This window comes from Rhinopithecus roxellana, chromosome 10 (assembly GCF_007565055.1).
Source record: "Rhinopithecus roxellana isolate Shanxi Qingling chromosome 10, ASM756505v1, whole genome shotgun sequence".
NCBI lineage: Eukaryota > Metazoa > Chordata > Mammalia > Primates > Cercopithecidae > Rhinopithecus > Rhinopithecus roxellana.
In genome coordinates, this window is record NC_044558.1 from 2,695,634 (window position 1) to 2,714,070 (window position 18,437).

General features: G+C 53.9%; 2 protein-coding genes across 12 annotated transcripts in view; both read right to left on the minus strand.

The window, feature by feature from the left end:
- Nucleotides 1-1,079: 1,079 nt before the first annotated feature.
- Nucleotides 1,080-5,040, minus strand: GAPDH (glyceraldehyde-3-phosphate dehydrogenase). Its single transcript, XM_030938676.1, has 9 exons — nt 4,931-5,040; nt 4,598-4,643; nt 2,845-2,944; nt 2,657-2,763; nt 2,444-2,534; nt 2,238-2,353; nt 2,070-2,151; nt 1,453-1,865; nt 1,080-1,347 (listed from the first exon to the last, which is right to left on the minus strand). Exons 2-9 carry the CDS (start codon nt 4,624-4,626, stop codon nt 1,278-1,280), a joined length of 1,008 nt encoding a protein of 335 aa, XP_030794536.1. The 5' UTR covers nt 4,627-4,643; nt 4,931-5,040; the 3' UTR covers nt 1,080-1,277.
- A 2,472-nt stretch (nt 5,041-7,512) lies between these two features.
- The window catches only part of NCAPD2 (non-SMC condensin I complex subunit D2), a 39,380-nt gene continuing 28,455 nt past the window's right edge, over nt 7,513-18,437 (minus strand). For 2 of the 11 annotated variants that reach the window (XM_030938678.1, XM_030938677.1), the window contains exons 16-33: nt 17,842-18,081; nt 16,879-17,053; nt 16,537-16,621; nt 14,155-14,288; nt 13,669-13,801; nt 13,498-13,582; nt 13,254-13,421; nt 12,811-12,983; nt 11,847-11,958; nt 11,644-11,767; nt 11,407-11,562; nt 10,872-11,049; nt 10,689-10,783; nt 10,151-10,231; nt 9,787-9,970; nt 8,636-8,762; nt 8,377-8,532; nt 7,827-8,150 (exon numbers count right to left, since the gene is read on the minus strand). In XM_030938678.1, coding sequence (XP_030794538.1) covers nt 8,065-8,150; nt 8,377-8,532; nt 8,636-8,762; nt 9,787-9,970; nt 10,151-10,231; nt 10,689-10,783; nt 10,872-11,049; nt 11,407-11,562; nt 11,644-11,767; nt 11,847-11,958; nt 12,811-12,983; nt 13,254-13,421; nt 13,498-13,582; nt 13,669-13,801; nt 14,155-14,288; nt 16,537-16,621; nt 16,879-17,053; nt 17,842-18,081 — 2,492 coding nt within the window. In that variant the 3' untranslated portion in view covers nt 7,827-8,064. Of the gene's footprint in view, nt 8,151-8,376; nt 8,533-8,579; nt 8,917-9,786; nt 9,971-10,094; nt 10,232-10,688; nt 10,784-10,871; nt 11,050-11,406; nt 11,563-11,643; nt 11,768-11,846; nt 11,959-12,810; nt 12,984-13,253; nt 13,422-13,497; nt 13,583-13,668; nt 13,802-14,154; nt 14,289-16,536; nt 16,622-16,878; nt 17,054-17,841; nt 18,082-18,437 lie in introns of those variants that run through there. The other 9 variants (XM_010385950.2, XM_010385949.2, XM_030938682.1 and 6 more) reach the window with 9 other exon arrangements.

Below are 18,437 nucleotides of genomic sequence, written 5' to 3' on the forward strand. Positions count from 1 at the left end.
TTTTTAAGATGGAGTCTCATACTCTGTTGTCCAGGCTGGAGTGCAGTGGTGTGGTCTCAGCTAACTGCAGCCTCCACCTCCCGGGTTCAAGCGATTCTCCTGCTTCAGCACGCCTGTAGCTGGGACTGTAGGTGTGCACCATCACTCCCGGCTAATTTTTGTAGTTTTAGTAGAAATGGGGTTTCACCGTGTTGGCCAGGCTGGTCTCAAACTCCTGACCTCAGGTGAGCCGCCCACCTTGGCCTCCCAAAGTGCTGGGATTACAGGTGCGTGTGCTCTACCAAGGTATGTACTTTTGTCTCCACTAGGTAAGTGCACGTGCAAAATGAGGCCTGGGAGTAACTGCCCAAAGCAATTGAGCCTTTCAGTGGCAGAGCCAGGGGTCTGGTCCTAGGTCCCAGCGACACGCCTTGCCCCTACCCAAGCTACCTTAAGGGTGATGATGCAAAGTCACTTTGACACATCTCTTCCTCAAAACCGTGCGAGGTGGGCGTTAACTTTTAAATATTTTAAAAGATTTAAAATCTTAAATCTTTTAAGATTCTATAGCGCTGCCCATCTTGGGCATGGTTTTAGGTTCGTTTACCTAGATGAATCCTCCTGAAGACCTTAGGGGCTGGCCACAGTGACGTCCTCAGATAAGACAGGCGGGCACAGCAAGCAAGAGTCCTTGCTCAAGACCTCACAGCTGGGGAGGCCAAGCTGGAATTACCCGCTGCAGCTCAGCTCCAGGCTGAGGTCTACGAACCAGTCACCAGCCCAGCGTGAACCCCTACTTCCTCCACCAGTCACCCTCCCTGGGGCTGCCCCTAGAATAGCTTCTTCCACGTTTGGCCAACAGCAGATAGCCTAGGACTAGAGCAAGGACAGGAAAAGGCCTTGTTCTCTGAAGTAGTGGTGCTAGCTTTCTGTAGCACTCAGTCTGAGCAGAAGCAAATGGTAAGCAAGGCTGTTTGGAGGCCCTACCCTCCATCTGAGGGGAACGTACCAGGTCCCTCCCAGCAAGAATGTCTCACCTTGACACAGCCCAGCTTCCCTTCCCTCTGCCCTAGACCCTAGGATAAGACAGGACAAAGAACTGGCTGAGCACAGGGGATTTTATTGATGGTACACGACAAAGTGGGGCTCCCTAGGCCCCTCCCCTCTTCAAGGGGTCTACATGGAAACTGTGAGGGGAGATTCAGTGTGGCGGGGGACTGAGTGTGGCAGGGACTCCCCAGCAGTGAGGGCCTCTCTCTTCCTCTTGTGCTCTCGCTGGGGCTGGTGGTCCAGGGGTCTTACTCCTTGGAGGCCATGTGGGCCATGAGGTCCACCACCCTGTTGCTGTAGCCAAATTCGTTGTCATACCTAGAAGATGAAGAGTCGTTAGGGCCCTTTTTCTGAGCCAGTCACCAGAGGGCGCCAGACTCTGCACCACTTTTTAAGAGCCTGTCTCTGGCCCCAGCCACATACCAGGAAATGAGCTTGACGAAGTGGTCGTTGAGGGCAATGCCAGCCCCAGCGTCGAAGGTGGAAGAGTGGGTGTCGCTGTTGAAGTCGGAGGAGACCACCTGGTGCTCAGTGTAGCCCAGGATGCCCTTGAGGGGGCCCTCCGACGCCTGCTTCACCACCTTCTTGATGTCATCATATTTGGCAGGTTTTTCCAGACGGCAGGTCAGGTCCACCACTGACACGTTGGCAGTGGGGACACGGAAGGCCATGCCAGTGAGCTTCCCGTTCAGCTCAGGGATGACCTTGCCCACAGCCTTGGCAGCGCCAGTAGAGGCAGGGATGATGTTCTGGAGAGCACCGCGGCCATCACGCCACAGTTTCCCGGAGGGGCCATCCACAGTCTTCTGGGTGGCAGTGATGGCATGGACTGTGGTCTGGAAAAGGAGGGAGTGAGGCCCTGCGGAGTGCTCCCCACATCACCACCCCTCTACCTCCCTCCCTACCTTGAAAAGAAATTATGGGAGAGCCAGTCCCCAGAACCCCCAACCCCCAGGGTTGCATGCAGCCCTGGCAGGGAGGAGGAGCCAGTCCTGGATGAGAAAGGCAGGAGCCTCAGTCCCATTCCGCAGCTCTCATACCATGAGTCCTTCCACGATACCAAAGTTGTCATGGATGACCTTGGCCAGGGGTGCTAAGCAGTTGGTGGTGCAGGAGGCGTTGCTGCAGACAAAGGGGGGGAGCAAGTCAGGGGAGCGCGTCCACAGGGGCCAGGCTGGCCGCTTCTCCCCCGGCCCTGCCTTCCTCACCTGACGATCTTGAGGCTGTTGTCGTACTTCTCATGGTTCACACCCATGACGAACATGGGGGCGTCCGCAGAGGGGGCGGAGATGATGACTCTTTTGGCTCCCCCCTGCAAATGAGCCTACAGCAGAGAAGTAGACAGTTATAAACCCGGGTTCTGCCTCTGCAGGGCCCAGCCAGCTTCCCCTACCGCAGGCCCTCCTGCACTCACCCCAGCCTTCTCCGTGGTGGTGAAGACGCCAGTGGACTCCACGACGTACTCAGCGCCAGCATCGCCCCACTTGATTTTGGAGGGATCTCGCCTGTGGGGTGGGAGAGACAGGGATAGGACATACTGAGGGACACGAGGTTACCATGTACCCAGGGGAGCCACACCACCCTAGCTGCCCCCCACAGCACATTTCTCCCACTGCCTTCCACTCACTCCTGGAAGATGGTGATGGGGCTTCCATTGATGACAAGCTTCCCGTTCTCAGCCTTCACGGTGCCATGGAACTTGCCGTGGGTGGAATCGTACTGGAACATGTAAACCTGCGGGAATACGCGAGGGCGTGAAGGGACTGCCTGGCAGCCAGGTGGCTCGTCCCACACCAGCTTTGGGGCAGCACTCACCATGTAGTTGAGATCAATGAAGGGGTCATTGATGGCAACAATATCTACTTTACCAGAGTTAAAAGCAGCCCTGGTGACCAGGCGCCCAATACGACCAAATCTAAGAGACAAGGAAGAAGGCATGAGGAGGGGAGGCTTCTCCACAGTATGGGAGCTGCCCTAGGACACCTCCCCATGAAGAGGGCGAATGCAGCATCTCCTTACCCCCAGGAGGGCCCAAGAGGTCGAACTGTATCTCCCTTAAGCTCCCCTGCCAGGCTGGCCTGGCTTTACGGCATGGCTGCAACTGAAGGCTCCACTGCTGCCTAACACCCCCAGTCATAGGAAGCCCTTTCCAGGAGAAGCGGCCATGTGGGGCACTGCCACCCCCAGTCTGGGCACAAGCTTTGCACGTGGCATTCAGCACCCTACTATGCCACCCCAGGAATGCTTGCTGCTGCCTGGCTCAGCTTCAAACTGCACCGTTTAAGAAGACTTGGACACTCAGCATCACCAAACTCAAAGGGCAGGAGTAAAGGTCAGAAATTAATTGGACAGGGCAAGCCCACCCCTTCTCAAAGTCCCTCCTACGAAAGGGACAGAGATTGGGCCGGGGCGGGGGGAGTTGTTTTTTAACTCCCTAGTCCCAGGGCTTTAATTTGCGAGCTTCCTGTCCTTTCCTAGCTCTTTTCCAGAAATCAGGAATGAGCACAGGTGTGTGTATGTGTGTGGGGAGAAGGGATGGGAGACAGCCCAAGCCGAGGCCCCCAGTTACAGAAAGGTCAGCAGCTATATTTATCCTCAGACCAGGGTGCGGTGGGAGATCTGGTTTCTGGAAGACGGAATGGGGAGAAGGGCAGGTTTCCCGAGGCTCCCAGACACCCAATCCTCCCGGTGACATTTACAGCCTGGCCTTTGGGGTCGGGTCAACGCTAGGCTGGCAGGGAAAGAGGGGGGCCATGAGGTGAGCCGCCGCTGCAGGAAGGGGCCACCGCCAGAGGGGCCATTTTGCGGTGGAAATGTCCTTTTCCAACTACCGGTGACTCAGCTCCCCCCGGCTTGGCACCAAGCCACAGCCACCACACCTCTGGAGGGAGGGGACACAGGAGGACGCCATAAACCCACTTCTTTGATTTACCAGAGAATTATCTAGAAAAAGCATCACCCGAGGGGAAATCGGGCTTGCAGCTCAGGGGCCGACTTGAGAGCAGGGGCCGGGAAGCCTCGCTCCACCTGACTTCCCCGCCGCACGCGGCTCCACCCACCGAGGCAGGGGCGCAGGGTTAGTCACCGGCAGGGTTTCCTAACGTTGGCCATTCATTTCCTTCCCGGTTGCAACATGGCGGCCGCTCTGCCGCAGGCGCAGCCTCCGGACGGGGATGCACCCGCTGCGCACTAGCACCCCCCGGCCTGCGGTGCCGGAGGCCATGGGGGAGGGGCTCCTCTGCGACACGTGACCTCGCAGAGCGCGAAAGGAAAGAAAGCGTCCCCAGCTAGGGGTCCGGGTCGGATAGGATCTCGGGCAGGAGGAGGGATCTCCTGTTCCTGGGGACTAGGGAAGGAAGGCTCTGGGGAGATAGCGCCGCAAGGGCGGAGCTGCACCGGTCGCCACAGCCTGGGTGCGGGGCTCCGCCAGGTCCGAGCGCTGACCTTGAGCTCTCCTTGCCGGGCACAGCTACCCTACCCCGATACGACAGCAAAGACCCGGAGCCCGCAAGGCTCGTGGACGCAGTTCGTGGGCGGCCCAGGGCCCCCCAGCCACCCACGAACTCACCCGTTGACTCCGACCTTCACCTTCCCCATGGTGTCTCAGGGATGCGCTGCGCGGAGAGAGAGAACAGTGAGCGCCTAGTGGTCCCGGTCGACACCCACGCCTCCCCTCCCCTCCCCCCACCCCACCAGCCTCCATGCCCAGCCCGCGTCGCATCACGTCCTCCGCCCGCCCCTGCAATGCGGAGGCCGCCAGGCCCGGGCCCGGGCCCGAGCCCGAGCTCGAGCTCGCGCCCGCGCCCACCCCGCAGCGGCGCGAACCCGTCCGGCCCGCGCCCGCCCCTGCGGCCTTCAGGCCCGTCCCTAGCCTCCCGGGCTCCACTCCGCCCGTCTTCACCTGGCGATGCAAAAGAAGATGCGGCTGACTCTCGAACAGGAGGAGCAGAGAGCGCAGGGGGAGGCTGCGGGCTCAATTTATAGAAACCGGGGGGCGCGGCGGCAGGCGGTGACTCTGACCCCGCCTCCCGCCGGGCTCAGCCAGTCCCAGCCCAAGGACTTGAGGCCTGAGCTACGTGCGCCCGTAAAACCGCGAGTAGCCGGGCCCTGCTTTCTCCCTGCTCTTTTTTTTTTTTTTTTTCCGCAGCCGCCTAGTTCAACTGGGCACGCATCAAGCGTGTGGGCCCCGACGAAGGGGGGAAGGGTCTGAGACTGGCCCGATGGGAAGGTGATCGGTGCTGGTTCCCAGGACTGGAGTGTGGGCAGCAGGAGACTAGGGAGTCAGGGACGGGGGCCCTTACACGCACGGATGAAACAGGACTTTGGGAGCGACTGAGATGGGGAATTGGAGCCGGAGCCCTGCACGTCTGGCGGCTGCACGCGGCCTGCCCCCTCCCCTTTCTTTCAAAGGCTGAGAGGCGGGAAAGTTGGGGAACTTCTCCTCGAGGCTCTGCGGTAGTGACACCGGAATAGCTGAGGCAAAGGGCTAGGAGGGGCCCGTGGGCCCTTCCCAGCCCCCACTTCCCCCTCCCCATCTCCTGGCTCCTGGCCTCTCTGGGACCGAGGCCTGGGCTGGGCACTGGGCAGTGGGGGCCTGGAGAGGAAGGAGGCCCGGGAGGCGGCTTGAGGGGGAGGTTTTTGCACGGAAGGTCACGATGTCCTGCAGCCCTGTAGCCTGGACCTGATGATTAGGGCAGACAGTCCAGGCCCTGTGTGCGCCAGCGGCTCTCCCCGGGCTGGGGCCCCAGGCGGAGGACAGGATGGCTGGTGGGGGCCCAGAGGCCTCCCACAAAGTCACTCCTGGAGACCCGTGGGCTGTGCTAGGGTGAGAGACAGTGTGCCTTTCACTCCATCCAGCCCGGGGCGAAGAGCGGGACGTGAGGGCGGAAGTCCCTCCCCGCCCTGGGACGTGCAGGCGAGCCAGGAGCCAGGGACTCCCCTTCACTGGCTTCGCTGGGGGATATTGAGGGCAGGGTGAGTCAAGAAGAGGGAAAAGGTGGGAAAAGAGGTCTTGGGCACATGGTGGGAACAGGCCCCCTGCCCCTTCCCACAGGGTATCCATTTCTCTGGTAGGAGGGCAGAGGGCCAGGTTTGTGAGTGTGGGATGGGAGCGTGGTGAACACTTGTAAGGAGGGGGTGGGGTGGGGTGGCCTTGGCTCATCAGCAGGTGCATGGGAGGGGGATCCTGGGCCTCTTTGCTGGCCCAGCATAACCTGACACCAGCCCCCTGCCCTTCTAGCTAAAAGCCGTTTGCTAAGTTTAGCCCGCCTGGTGATAATCTTTGCTTAAAAGGCACCCACAGGACTCCAGTCCTCGTCCCTGCCTTTCTGGGATTGCCTTTCCTCCTGGGACCCAGAACCCGGCTGTGTTCTCGTCTGGCTGCCATTGGCATGGTTTTTGGTGCGGGCTTTTCACAATGACCACCCAGAGCAGAGTAGCAAGAGCAAGGCAAGAGGGTCCTTAATGGTGGAAGGGTGGAGTGGGGGAGCGGAGGAAGCCCCACCTCTGACTCAGCTATTCCTGCATCCAGGACCATTAACCCTTTCCCATCCAGAGCGTTAAGAGCGCCTCCATGCTCCTGCACCACCCAAGCGTGATTTGGGGGCGCCATCTTCCCCTCTGCATCATGTCATTTTTCATTACTGTCTTCTCCCTGCAAAGAGGGAGCTCAGTGCCCAGGGAGCACTACTGACGTAGTGTGCTGTTGTCATGACAGCCGAGGCACCAGTGTGGTCACGACAGCCAGCTCACAGCCTCCGGTTCTAAGGTGACTCAGCAGAGAAGACTTGAGGAGCTGGAGAGGGGTGGGCAGGCTTCAGGAGCAGCCGGCCTGCAGCATAGCCCGCGCCCCCTGCAGACCTGGGAACAGTGAGGAATGCGGGAGACAGACTTTGTCTCCTGCAGAGCTGGAGGGGATCATGACCTGACCTGCCACCAGCCTGGCCCAGTCTGCTGCCAGCCTTTGGAGATGGGATTAGGGAACACGAGTGGGGGTGGGGTGAGGCACAGAGAGGAGAGCAACCCTTGGTCTAGAGCAGGTTTTCTCAACTGTGACACTATTGACATTTTGGGCTGTGTAATTCTTTGTTGAGGGGCTGCCCTGTGCACTGTAGGATGTTTAGCAACATCCCTGGCCTCCTCCCACCAATGCTGGTAGCATTCTTCCCCCACAGGCTGTGACAACAGAAAAGGCCCCAAGTGTTGTCAAATGTCCTCTGGCAGGCAAAATTGCCCCCGTTCAGAAGCACTGATCTGGAGCCGAGGCACTGCATAATTCTCCCCAGAGGCTGGCTGGTCACTGTGCAGGGTCCGGAGGTGGAGAGGGGAAAGGTGGCAGTGACGGGGCAGGAAGCTCATCTGCCACCCTGGGACAGGCCCTAGTTCTCTGGGCTCACTCATCTCTCTCTGCACTGATAACCCTCTCTCTGCTGCGTGAATCTGGGCTATTGTGAAAGAGGAAACAAAGATAAGCTTAGGAAAAAATGTCTAAAAGTATATAAAAACATTTATTCATTAGAAAACAAGGAGATTGGCAAACATATTCCAAAGTGAAAGCAGCTCAATGCAGTTCAATTAGGCTAATTTAAGAGAAAGGCCTTGCATTTTAAAGATTGTGTATGTATTTTTTTTTTTTTTTTTTGAGACGGAGTTTCACTCTTGTCGCCCAGGCTGGAGTGCAGTAGGGTGATCTCAGCTCACTGCAACCTCTGCCTCCCGGGTTCAAGCGATTCTCCTGCCTCACCCTCCCGAGTAGCTGGGATTACAGGTGCCCGCTATCACGCCTGGCTAATTTTTTATTTTTAGTAGAGACAGGGTTTCTCCATGTTGGTCAGGCTCGAACTCCCGACCTCAAGTGATTCACCTGCCTCGGTGTCCCAAAGTGCTGGGATTATAGGCGTGAGTCACTGCACCTGGCCAGTGTTCTTTGTTTTTTTTTTTTTTTTTTAAAGACAGACAAATATTTTACAAGGGAAACAATTCGAATTCCAGGTCACCCTACAAGACCCCTGCACAGGGAAGACAGGAGCGTGCTTCCTAGGGTCTGCGCTTACGAGCCGATGCTCTGAGAATGGGGGTTGTTTTCTTGGGTGTCTCGTCTTCTGTCATCTCTGCTGAAAGATCTATGCAAAGAATTAGAGGAATAAGAAAAAGCTGAGTCATAAAGATGGTGAAAAATAGGTATCAGACAACAAGTGGGACAATCCCACACCACACTGCAGAAATAAAATCCAGGCTGTACAGGACAGAGCATCTACACTCAGGCCCCCACAGCGGGTCCTGTGGAAACCAGCCCTCCGCACCCTAGCTGCGCGCCTTCTGGGCCGGGGACAGGCGGGAGCATCATACCTTCCTCACTGGACTCATCGCTTGAGAAGACAACTTTGGGTTTCTTTTTGGAAGCTCGCTGCTGGGTGTTTGGATGCCGACGGGTAGTACGGCGGGGCTCTGGTGTGACAAAGTCATTGTCTGAGACTATAGAAGCCAGAGGTTGGTGCCTAGAAACTAGAAAAGGCAGGAAAATGTGATTTAAAAAAGAAGAAGAGACAAACCACTGCAGGAGGGGAAGGCCCAGTCTGGTCTCGCCAGTACAGCCTGCCTCACGCACCAGTGGAGGGTTTCTTGGCGGATGGGGCTCTCTGGCTACCTGTTTGGCCAATCTCAAGCTCGTCGATTCCATCCAAACCTCTGGTATGACAGGCCCGAAGCTTCTGCTCAAATTCATCTATTACAGCCTGGAGGGAGAAAAGGCGATGAAGAGCAGGCCTGAAAACAGTTGCTTCTGATTAAAAAGAAACAAGGCCATGGAAGACATGGAGGGCCTTAAATGCACATTACGAAGAAGGCAAGCTGAGAAGGCTCCATGCTGGATCGTTCCAGTGATACATTCTGGAAAAGACAAAGCGATGGCAACAGTAAAAAGACCAGGGGTTGTGAGGACAGAGGGATAAATAGGTGGAGTGCAGGGGATTTGTAGGGCAGTGAAACTCTTCTGTATGATACTGCAATGGTGGGTACATGTCATTACGTACAGTGAACCCCAGTGTAAACCATGACTTTGGGAGATGAGGTGTCAATGTAGGTTCAGCGTAACAAATGTACCTCCCTGGTGCAGGATGTTGACGGTGGGGAAGGCTGTGATGTGTAGGAGCAAGGGGTAGATGGGGACTCCCTGTACTTTCTGCTCAATTTTGCTTTGAACCTAAAACTGCTCTGAAAAAGAAAGAAAAACTAAAACAAACAAGAATTGGATGAGACGCTGCTTTGGTTGTGTTTTTGGAGTAATAAAAAAAGAACTGGCCGGGCGCGGTGGCTCAAGCCTGTAATCCCAGCACTTTGGGAGGTCAAGACGGGCGGATCACGAGGTCAGGAAATCGAGACCATCCTGGCTAACACGGTGAAACCCCGTCTCTACTAAAAAATACAAAAAACTAGCCGGGCGACGAGGCGGGCGCCTGTAGTCCCAGCTACTCGGGAGGCTGAGGCAGGAGAATGGCGTGAACCCGGGAGGCGGAGCTTGCAGTGAGCTGAGATCCGGCCACTGCACTCCAGCCTGGGCGGCAGAGCAAGACTCCGTCTCAAAAAAAAAAAAAAAAAAAAAAAAAAGAACTGGAGAAAGATCTGGTCTTGGGTCACTCTGGCAATTTGGTTGCAACCAAGCTGGGGATAAGGAGGACGGGAACGTGACTGCAAGAGCTGGAGGCTGCCCAGGGTCGGCAGATGTCTCAGCCAGCCCGGATCCTGTCCCGCACTGCTCACCTTGCTCTCAGGCTTGGCCCAACGTCGCAGCTTGCCCACAACTGACAGAAAAGCACTGAAGATGGACTCATCTGACAGTTTGTCTCCAAAACAGTCAAAATTGTCAAGCATCTTGCGGAGGCCTCGCTCTGTGAGGGGCAGCTGTGACACACAGTAGGCCAGGTCTCGCTGCTGCCGCTCAGTTCTGCAGACAGGAAGGGCTTTGTGAGGAACCGGGAGATCCAGCCAGTAAAGGCTCAACCTTCCCCATCAGCCTTCCCAGTCCCAGGGATGCCGTGGTGCCAGCAGGGAAGGGGTGGGGGATGGACCTTTCTCCCCTGCAGGGCCCTGCTCAGGACAAAGAACCCTCAGGGAGGGCAGATACCGGGCTGTGCGGAACCGTTGACACAGCTTTTCCACCAGGCTCTCTGTCTGCTTGTCCTTGGTGATGTAGGAGAGGAGCTGTCTGCAGGAAGGGGAGATGAGGATGTGCGATGGCCCAGGGCCAGCTCTGCCATCCACCAAGACCAACCCTGGACCCTCCCCCAGCCCCATCTTCCCTGATGTTCTCTGCCAGGGCCTCTGCCTCACCCCTCCCCTTCAGCAGAGTCCCCTTCAGCAGAGAAGGACCCCCACCTCAGGAATTTCCACTGTGAATGGACGTTAACAGGAACAGCGGCTCAGCAGTGCGTGCCACTGTATCCTGCCACCATGTTAGGAACTTGATCTTACTTAATATTTTCAAGAACTAAGGGTTAAGTATCATCAGCCTCAGAGGAAGAGGAAATAGGCACAAAGAGGCTAAGTTATTGCTGAAGGCTGTACAGCTAAAAAGTAGCCGAGGTGGAATTGAAATACAGGCGTGTCTGATTCCTAAGCCTGTGCTATGTGGAAAATGTGCCCCAGGGCCCAGGGAACAATACTTCATGATGGTGTGGAAAGGCTCTTCCTCCACCCCCAGCTCGGGGTCTGACAGGCGGCTGATGATATCTGGAAGGAGATTATAGATTGCGTTGCCCTGTAAGACAGAGAGAGCCGTGTTAAGGAGATGAGGTGACCGACATATTCACTCTGCAGCAAGCCCTCAGTGCCTCGCTGCCTCTCACCTTGTGGGAGAGCTCGTTGAAGAAGTTCTTGGCCAGGGCGGCAATCTGAGGCTCGGGGTCGATGAGCAGCACTGCCATCTCGCTCACCTGCCCCTTCACCTTCACCATGTCCTTGAGGATCAGGTGGGTCATCACCAGCCCCGCTGTTTTCCGCACTTGCTGAGCAGGGTCCCGGAGGCTAGGAATGGAATTGCGGGTCATGGGGACCGAGACCTCTGGACTACACCCTAACCCTGGTAGAAAAGGCCCTCAGCCGGAATGGATCATCCCATGCTCCGCCACTCCAGAAGCAGTCAGAAAGCTGTCTAGAGTTGAAAGCTGGAGTGGGGAAAAGAGGTGAAGCTTCTAACCGGAAGTGTCAATCCCACTGGGGTGACTCTGAGCCAGGGGCCTGTACAGATCAAGTATCAAGTATCAAGCAGATATTCGCAGTGATGCCAAAGCCTAGGGGAAGAGCCCTGGGGATTCTCACACTGACTCTGAACAGACTCCAGAGCTCTTGGGAACTGCCACCACGTTGTGAGGGGTCTCTTACCGCGCATACAGATGAGGAGTCCAGGGGTCCACCAGATTGGGAAAGCGGATGGCCAGATCCCCAGTGGCAACCATGAGGTTAGACCGGACAATGGGAAGTGGAGACTTTTCCAGCATGGTGAACAGAAGACGAAGCTGGGAGTCACAGAAAGTGGCACTAGGAGCAAGAAGAGGATCATCAGGGAAGCCACTTCATCCCCATCTTCCGTGAGAAGGTGGTACCAACCCCACGGCCTACCTGATCATGCAGAACTTGCCAAGGGCAAGTGAAGCAGCTGCAGAGAGGTCTGGGTTGCTATAGAGGCCTGGGTTGTTGCAGACTTTAAGCAAGAGTGGAACAAAGGCAGCCAGTGTCTGTTTGCCTGTTGGAAGAGTAACTGCAGGTTTGGGACAGGTTATCTCAATTGGGAAGAAACTGCCGAGTGCAGCAAGTTTTCTCACCATCCAACAGTTCCATCTCGCAGATGCCGCGGATGAGTTCTGCCTCTGTGTCATCTGCTGTTGCCCCAGCCAGCCCCAGCTCCTCCTCCATGGTGGTCTCAGAGCTCGTATTCTAAAGGGAAGGAAGGCGGGGATCATGGACACGCAGGCATCATTTCTGATTCCAGCCCATACTTTATTTGGCATGAACAATGTGAGGAAGGGCAAATTCTACAAAACCATTTAGAGAATTGTCAAATGTGTCTGTAAAGAGAAAGGATTCCTGAATTAAACAGGGAAACAATGAGGTCCCCATTTGTTTTTAAGTTGCCAAAGTGTGTTTCTACACCTCTTCCTCATGGAACACATCGTTTCCTATGTATGGTAAACAGATGGATCATGCCAGACAATGGTTCAAAGTCACAGAGGTCAGACTTTTCTCCAGTGCTGCAAGGCTCTGTGTCTTATTTGTCTGCAAGACATCACTGCCTCTAGTGGAGAGAACACAAGGCCCCATCCCGGGCCAGGCCAGCAATGAAGGCTGATGGAAAAGGCGGGCGGGTATGTGCGTGTTCTAACAAACCCTGCCTCAGACAAAAAGCCTCTATCTTATGCTGAGGTGTCTAACTCCACACTCTGCATTGACCTGAATCTTTCCTTCCTGGGTGATCACTGACAGTTTCATCATTGTTCACACGAACGTTTCCTAGGGTAGTAGCCACAGAGACGCAGAAATTCTTCGCTTCATGTAATAGCAGAGGAGCAGATTGCCGTAAGGGGATCAGCCCAGCTCTGAGCTGAGGTAATGAGATAATCTGGGAAGGGCTGACTGTTCACACGAACGTTTCCTAGGGTAGTAGCCACAGAGACGCAGAAATTCTTCGCTTCATGTAATAGCAGAGGAGCAGATTGCCGTAAGGGGATCAGCCCAGCTCTGAGCTGAGGTAATGAGATAATCTGGGAAGGGCTGAGGACATTCACACACCTTCTCCTTGGGATCTTTGGTCTTGTGCTCCTGCTCTTCCCGGAGAACTCGGCGCCGACAGAGCTCTCCACTCACTGCCTGCTCCAAGTGGACCAGCTGCTGCAGAGCCACATCCCCAGCCAGGGACAGCAGGTTCATCAACAGGAAAGTGGGGAGCATTGCGGGGGACTCCTCTAGAGGAGAGGGAGAGGGAAGGCGGGCAAAGAGACATTTTTAAGTCCCATCAAACCTGAATCTGATTTTTACTGATCTTCCCCTTGCTCACATGCTATTCGAACTAGTGAAGTCAGAGTTGGGGGTGGGAACTGGCCCAACTTCAACTTGGACAAAACGAGACAGCGTACACTAAGGGTCGCTGTAGACAGTGGTGGTGGCAGTGGCTCCTGGCCCTGCAGGGAAAACAGAAGCTGGCTGCCGCAGTGGGTCAACCCCTGCCCACTTACTCGGGTCCTCCTGACTGGTTCTCTTCTCTTCTAGCTTCTCCAGGGCCTGTTTTGCACAGCCCTGCAATATCTGGGCACAGATCACTTCGGGGCCCTCTGCCAGTTGGTAAATGAGGGTCACTGCCACCTCTTTGAATGGGATCCACAGTGGGTCTGGGTGGACAAAGCCTGCAGGGGAGAAGGGAGAAGTTGTTCACTGCAACGAAGGGCCCAAATCTGCCCAAGGCCTTTCCCGAGAGCTCACCTTTTGTGACCGTCTCCCGCAGTCGCTCAAACAACCTGTGTTCCTGAGGCAGCCGGAAGGGGGGGTGACGCTTGCCCAGAGAGGGCTGTGGAGAACAAGACAACGTGGGTGTGTGTACGTGGTGGACACAAGGATCTCCACTCTCCTTAGTTTGGAACCACCCCCACATACCTTCCTCCTGTCAGAGATGTTGGCAATGGCATGGCACACCTGCTGGGCCAGCCTGTAGTCCTGTGGAAGCTTCTCATCCAGCCCTATGCCCACCAGTGTGTCTAAATTGCTTCCCACAATTTCTGGCTTTCCTCTAGGGGAAGGAAGTCACAGAGTGAAAGGCAGTCATGGACTGGACTCAACGGGGGAGAAAGGACCAACAGGGATAGGTGCCGGCAGCCCACGCGGTGTCTAGAGCCTTGGAACACTATAGCGAGGCTCTGGCGCAAGGCCAGCCCCTTGCGTCCTGTTGCTTTACTGAATCCCACTACTTCTACTAGGCAAGAGGGCTGCTACTCTCACTATTCTCTTTTCCATTTAGGTGGCATTACAACTCACAGCAGAGCTCGGCTGGGCCTCACTGTGACAATGTCACTGAAGGAAAAGGAGCCTTCTCAGAACCTTCCTTTGCTCTCCCACCCCTTTGCCTGAGGATTTGAGCCTCACCGTGCCATCATGCCAAGAAGCATGACAGAGGAACAGCGCTCCAGAGGACAGCAGGCGACCTTCTCAGTGGCTCGCTCCCATAGCAGCTGGGTCACTGCTGGTTTCAACTCATCGTTCCGCACAAACTCACAGAGCTAAGGAGAAAAGGAAAAAGGGCTCAAGCCAAAAATTAACAATTCCTTGATCTTTGGTCTGCTTTTCTGAAGATGATATTGAGAACCTGCAGTAGAAAAAAGTAGTATTTAGGAATGGAAAAAGAAAGAGGCGGCTCAAAATGTAAGGCAGGGGTTTGAGAGGCGCTTCTCTTTCCATTCTCTACGTTTGTACTCTCATGACTGCGAAACTATTTTATTCAAGTGACATATCCAAACTGACCTTTTCAGTTCCATGTGGTCCATAGTTCTAAGTCTGGAGATTTCTAACAGGTTTTCTTGCCGTTATCACAAACTCAACATGTCTAACATGGAAGCCATCATCCTTCCTTGCCTTTTTATTTTGCCAGTGGTATCAACACTCTATCAGTTACATATGCTTAAAATGTCAGTCACCTAATTTGTTTACAAATCAGTCACTACTTTTCCTTTAAAAATTTGTCTTCAATTAAGCCCATTCTGTCGTGATTTCTCCAATCCCCAAGTCCAGCCCCTCGTTACTGCCCACTGCAGCAGCCTCCACCGGCTTTCCTGTCCCATGGGTTGGTCTCAGCCTCTGCTTCCCCACACCACTTCTGCTGCACCCCAGTTTGCAGCTGCTCTCCCCTGCCTCTTGTAGGGCTGTTGCCAGTAACTGGCCTATGACATCGTGGCCAATCACCACCACCAGGCTCTTTTCTTTTCCCCAGTGAGGAGAAAAATGTGGCTGGCAGGAGCACTCTGCCCAGCGGGAGCTGGAGGTCAGTGCCACCTCCACTCTCTGTGCCCACAGTGCAAACACTACAAAGCAGAATGGTCTCACTCAAATGCTGGCTGCCTGATAGCACAGTTAAAGTCCTAGACTCCTGAAGTCATTCAGGGACTTTCACAGTTTAGTTCCAACCTACATTCACAACTTTCTTACCTCTTCCAGATAATTTTTATTTTTATTTTTTGAGACAGCCTCCCTGTCGCCCAGGCTGGAGTGCAGTGGTGCGATCTCGGCTCACTGCTACCTCCACCTCCTGGATTCAAGTGACTCTCCTGCCTCAGCCTCCCGAGTAGCTGGGACTACAGGTGCCCACCACCACACCTGGCTAATTTTGTTGTATTTTTAGTAGAGACGGGGTTTCACCATGCTGGTCAGGCTGGTCTCGAACTCCTGACCTCAGACCTCAGGTAATCTGCCACCTCGGCCTCCCAAAGTGCTGGGATTACAGGCATGAGCCACCGCGCCCGGCCTTTTCCAGATAATTTGAACCAGAACACAATCTTCTTTGTTCTACAATGTGAACTGTGCTTTTTCTTGGGTTCTGTTTGAAATGCCCTCCCTCCTTGCTGATTCTCTAAATCCTACTCATCTTTCGAGACCCAGCTTAAGTCCTACCACCTTCAGGAAGCTTCCTTGACCATCTTACCCCAAACCGCTCTCTTTCCTACTCTGTACCCCTCAGTAGAACACAGAAGTTAAGAGTATGTTTTCTAGAGCTCTTACTGCCCGAGTTTGAATCTCAAACTTTGCCACTAACTAACTGTAACCAGCCAAGTTCAGTAACTTCTCTATGCCTCAGATTTCTCATTGTAAAATGCAGGTAATACTACCTCACTGGGCTGTCGTGAGGATTAAACAAGTTACTGTAACATGTGAGTGCCTGTCATATATGAAATACCATATAAGTGATGTTGTTGTGTTATTGCTGTGACAACCATTACCTATACGACTTATTCTGGCACTTTATTATCTACCTACTGCATTGTTCTAAAAATGTTCTGTGGTTTTTGACTACTAACTAGACTGTTGGTTCCTTTAAAGTTGGGAACGTGAAAGCAAATAGTCTTATACTTCTTTCTGGGGCTAAGTAAATTGCTAAATACATAGTAATAACTCAATAATACTTGTTGCCAGGCGCGCTGGCTCACACCTGTAATCCCAGCACTTTGGGAGGTTGAGGCGGGTGGATCATGAGGTCACGGGTTCAAGACCAGTCCGGCCAACATGGTGAAATCCTGTCTCTACTAAAGCCACAAAAAATTAACCGGGCATGGTGGCACATGCCTGTAATCTCAGCTACTCAGGAGGCTGAGGCAGGAGAATCGCTTGAAACTGGGAGGCAGAGGTTGCAGTGAGCCGAGATTGCACCACTGCACTCCAGCCTGGGCAACAGGGTAAGACTCCATCTCAAAACAAAAAACAAAAAACCCCAAAAATACTTGTTGAATGAATAAAGAAAGAGAAAGCAGGAAGCCTTACAATTTCCTCAAGACACTGAATGGTCCCAACCGAGGCATCCACTAGCAGCAGAGAGAGATTCTGAATCAAAGCCTGGGCCTTGGCTCTGTGGGAACAGCAGAGATCAGCGGTCATTATAAGATTGGGAAGCTGAACTTGGCCAACAGTGATTAGGGCTATCCCACCAGTGTTAAATAACTGCTCTCCCTGGAAACCGAGCCCCACCCTAAACCCCATTATGATGGACTGCCTATGGATCTGGAACTCCTTGGGAGAAATGCACCTCTTCCTTTAGGAGACAAGGAAAGTCCTGTGAGAAGCTGACCTTGGAAAAGTCAGCAAAGGCAAAAGTACCCCATATACCTGGCAGAGTCCCCTTTGGGGTTGAGGTAGAGTTGGCGGAAGGCATGAAGCACAGCTTCCCGGACACCAGGCTCCTTAGACCAGATGAGAGGCAGCATACGGCGCACCCCAAACAGGGCCTGGGGTACCCCAAATTGGAAGACCATCACAAAGAATTCAATCACCTCCTGCACCACTGAGAGAACATGTACAAATGTCACCCATCTACTTCACAAAACCCCCTCAATACCTAAAGACAGAACCTTTCTGAATGTAGCAAGATGCAAATGGAGGCCTTCCTCATTTTCCCTGAGAATGTCGACTCCTCCTGTAATGCCTTCTCATGAAAGACTATATGCATTAAAATGTATAAGCTGTAAGTGTCTAGAGGAAGCAAATAGAAATAAAGAACCCCTGCCTTTTTTTTTTCTTTTTTTAAGACACAGGTTCTTATTCTGTTGCTCTGGCTAGAGTGCAGTGGCATGACCACAGCTCACTATAGCCTCAAACTCCTGGGCTCAAGCAGTCCTCCTGCCCAGGCTTCCGAGTACCTGGAACTACAAGTGTGTGCCATCAAGCCCAGCTAATTTTTGTTTCTTTGTAGAAATGGGGTCTTGCAATGTTGCCAGGCTGCTCTCGAACGCCTGGCCTCAACCTGTCCTCCTGCTCTGGCCTCCCAATGTGTTGGGATTACAGGCATAAGCGATCACGCCCAACCGAGAACCCCTGCCTTTTAAAGGAGGAGATAGATGTATCAATAAAATATAGACAAGAACTCCAAGATCCATGGCCGGGTGCAGTGGCTCACACCTGTAATACCAGCACTTTGGCAGGCTGATGCAGAAGAATTGCCTGAGCCCAGGAGTTGGAGACCAGCCTGGGCAACAAAGGAAGGTCCCGTATCTATTATTAATAAAAATTTAAAAAATTTTAAAATCCAAAAGAACCTCAAGGCTGTCCTTACAGAAAGGGACTCTGGCATACCTGTAGTTGTGTTTTCATACATCATCTTGCTGGTAATGCCAATGGCCGCTGTAATCTTCCGGGAGAAGCTGTAGGCATCCTGCAGATACTGCACCAGCATCTCCTGCTTCACCAGTTCATCACTTCCCCTGGACTCCTCAGGCTCCAACACACTGGGCTTATTTTTACAGACAGTCTGTCCTGTGACCATGTTTCCTACAGACTCCTGGGGATTCTTTTCTTGTGTGGAAGCTGCTGGGCCTAAGGAGTTAGAGAAGTACAGGATGGTTTCTTTCGTTCAAGGGGATACAGGGGACTCCAATAGCTGTCAACATTCCTGGATATTGACTTATTTATTATTTTATTATTATTATTTTTGAGACAGAGTCTCGCTCTGTCACCCAGGCTGGAGTGCAGCGGCACGATCTCGGCTCACTGCAAGCTCCGCCTCCCAGGTTCATGCCATTCTCCTGCCTCAGCCTCCCGAGTAGCTGGGACTACAGGCGCCCACCACCACGCCTGGCTAATCTTTTTTGTCTTTTTAGTAGAGACGGGGTTTCACCGTGTTAGCCAGGATGGTCTCGATCTCCTGACCTTGTGATCTGCCCACCTCGGCC

What these genes read in the sequence shown, in the direction of transcription:
- GAPDH (XM_030938676.1), bottom strand. Translation starts at nt 4,626, where the DNA reads ATGGGGAAGGTGAAGGTCGGAGTCAACGG. An exon ending in GTATCGTGGAAGGACTCATG is followed by an intron (nt 1,866 to 2,069) that starts GTATGAGAGCTG and finishes CTCCTTTTCCAG; the next exon opens with ACCACAGTCCATGCCATCAC. An exon ending in TTCGTCAAGCTCATTTCCTG is followed by an intron (nt 1,348 to 1,452) that starts GTATGTGGCTGG and finishes TTCATCTTCTAG; the next exon opens with GTATGACAACGAATTTGGCT.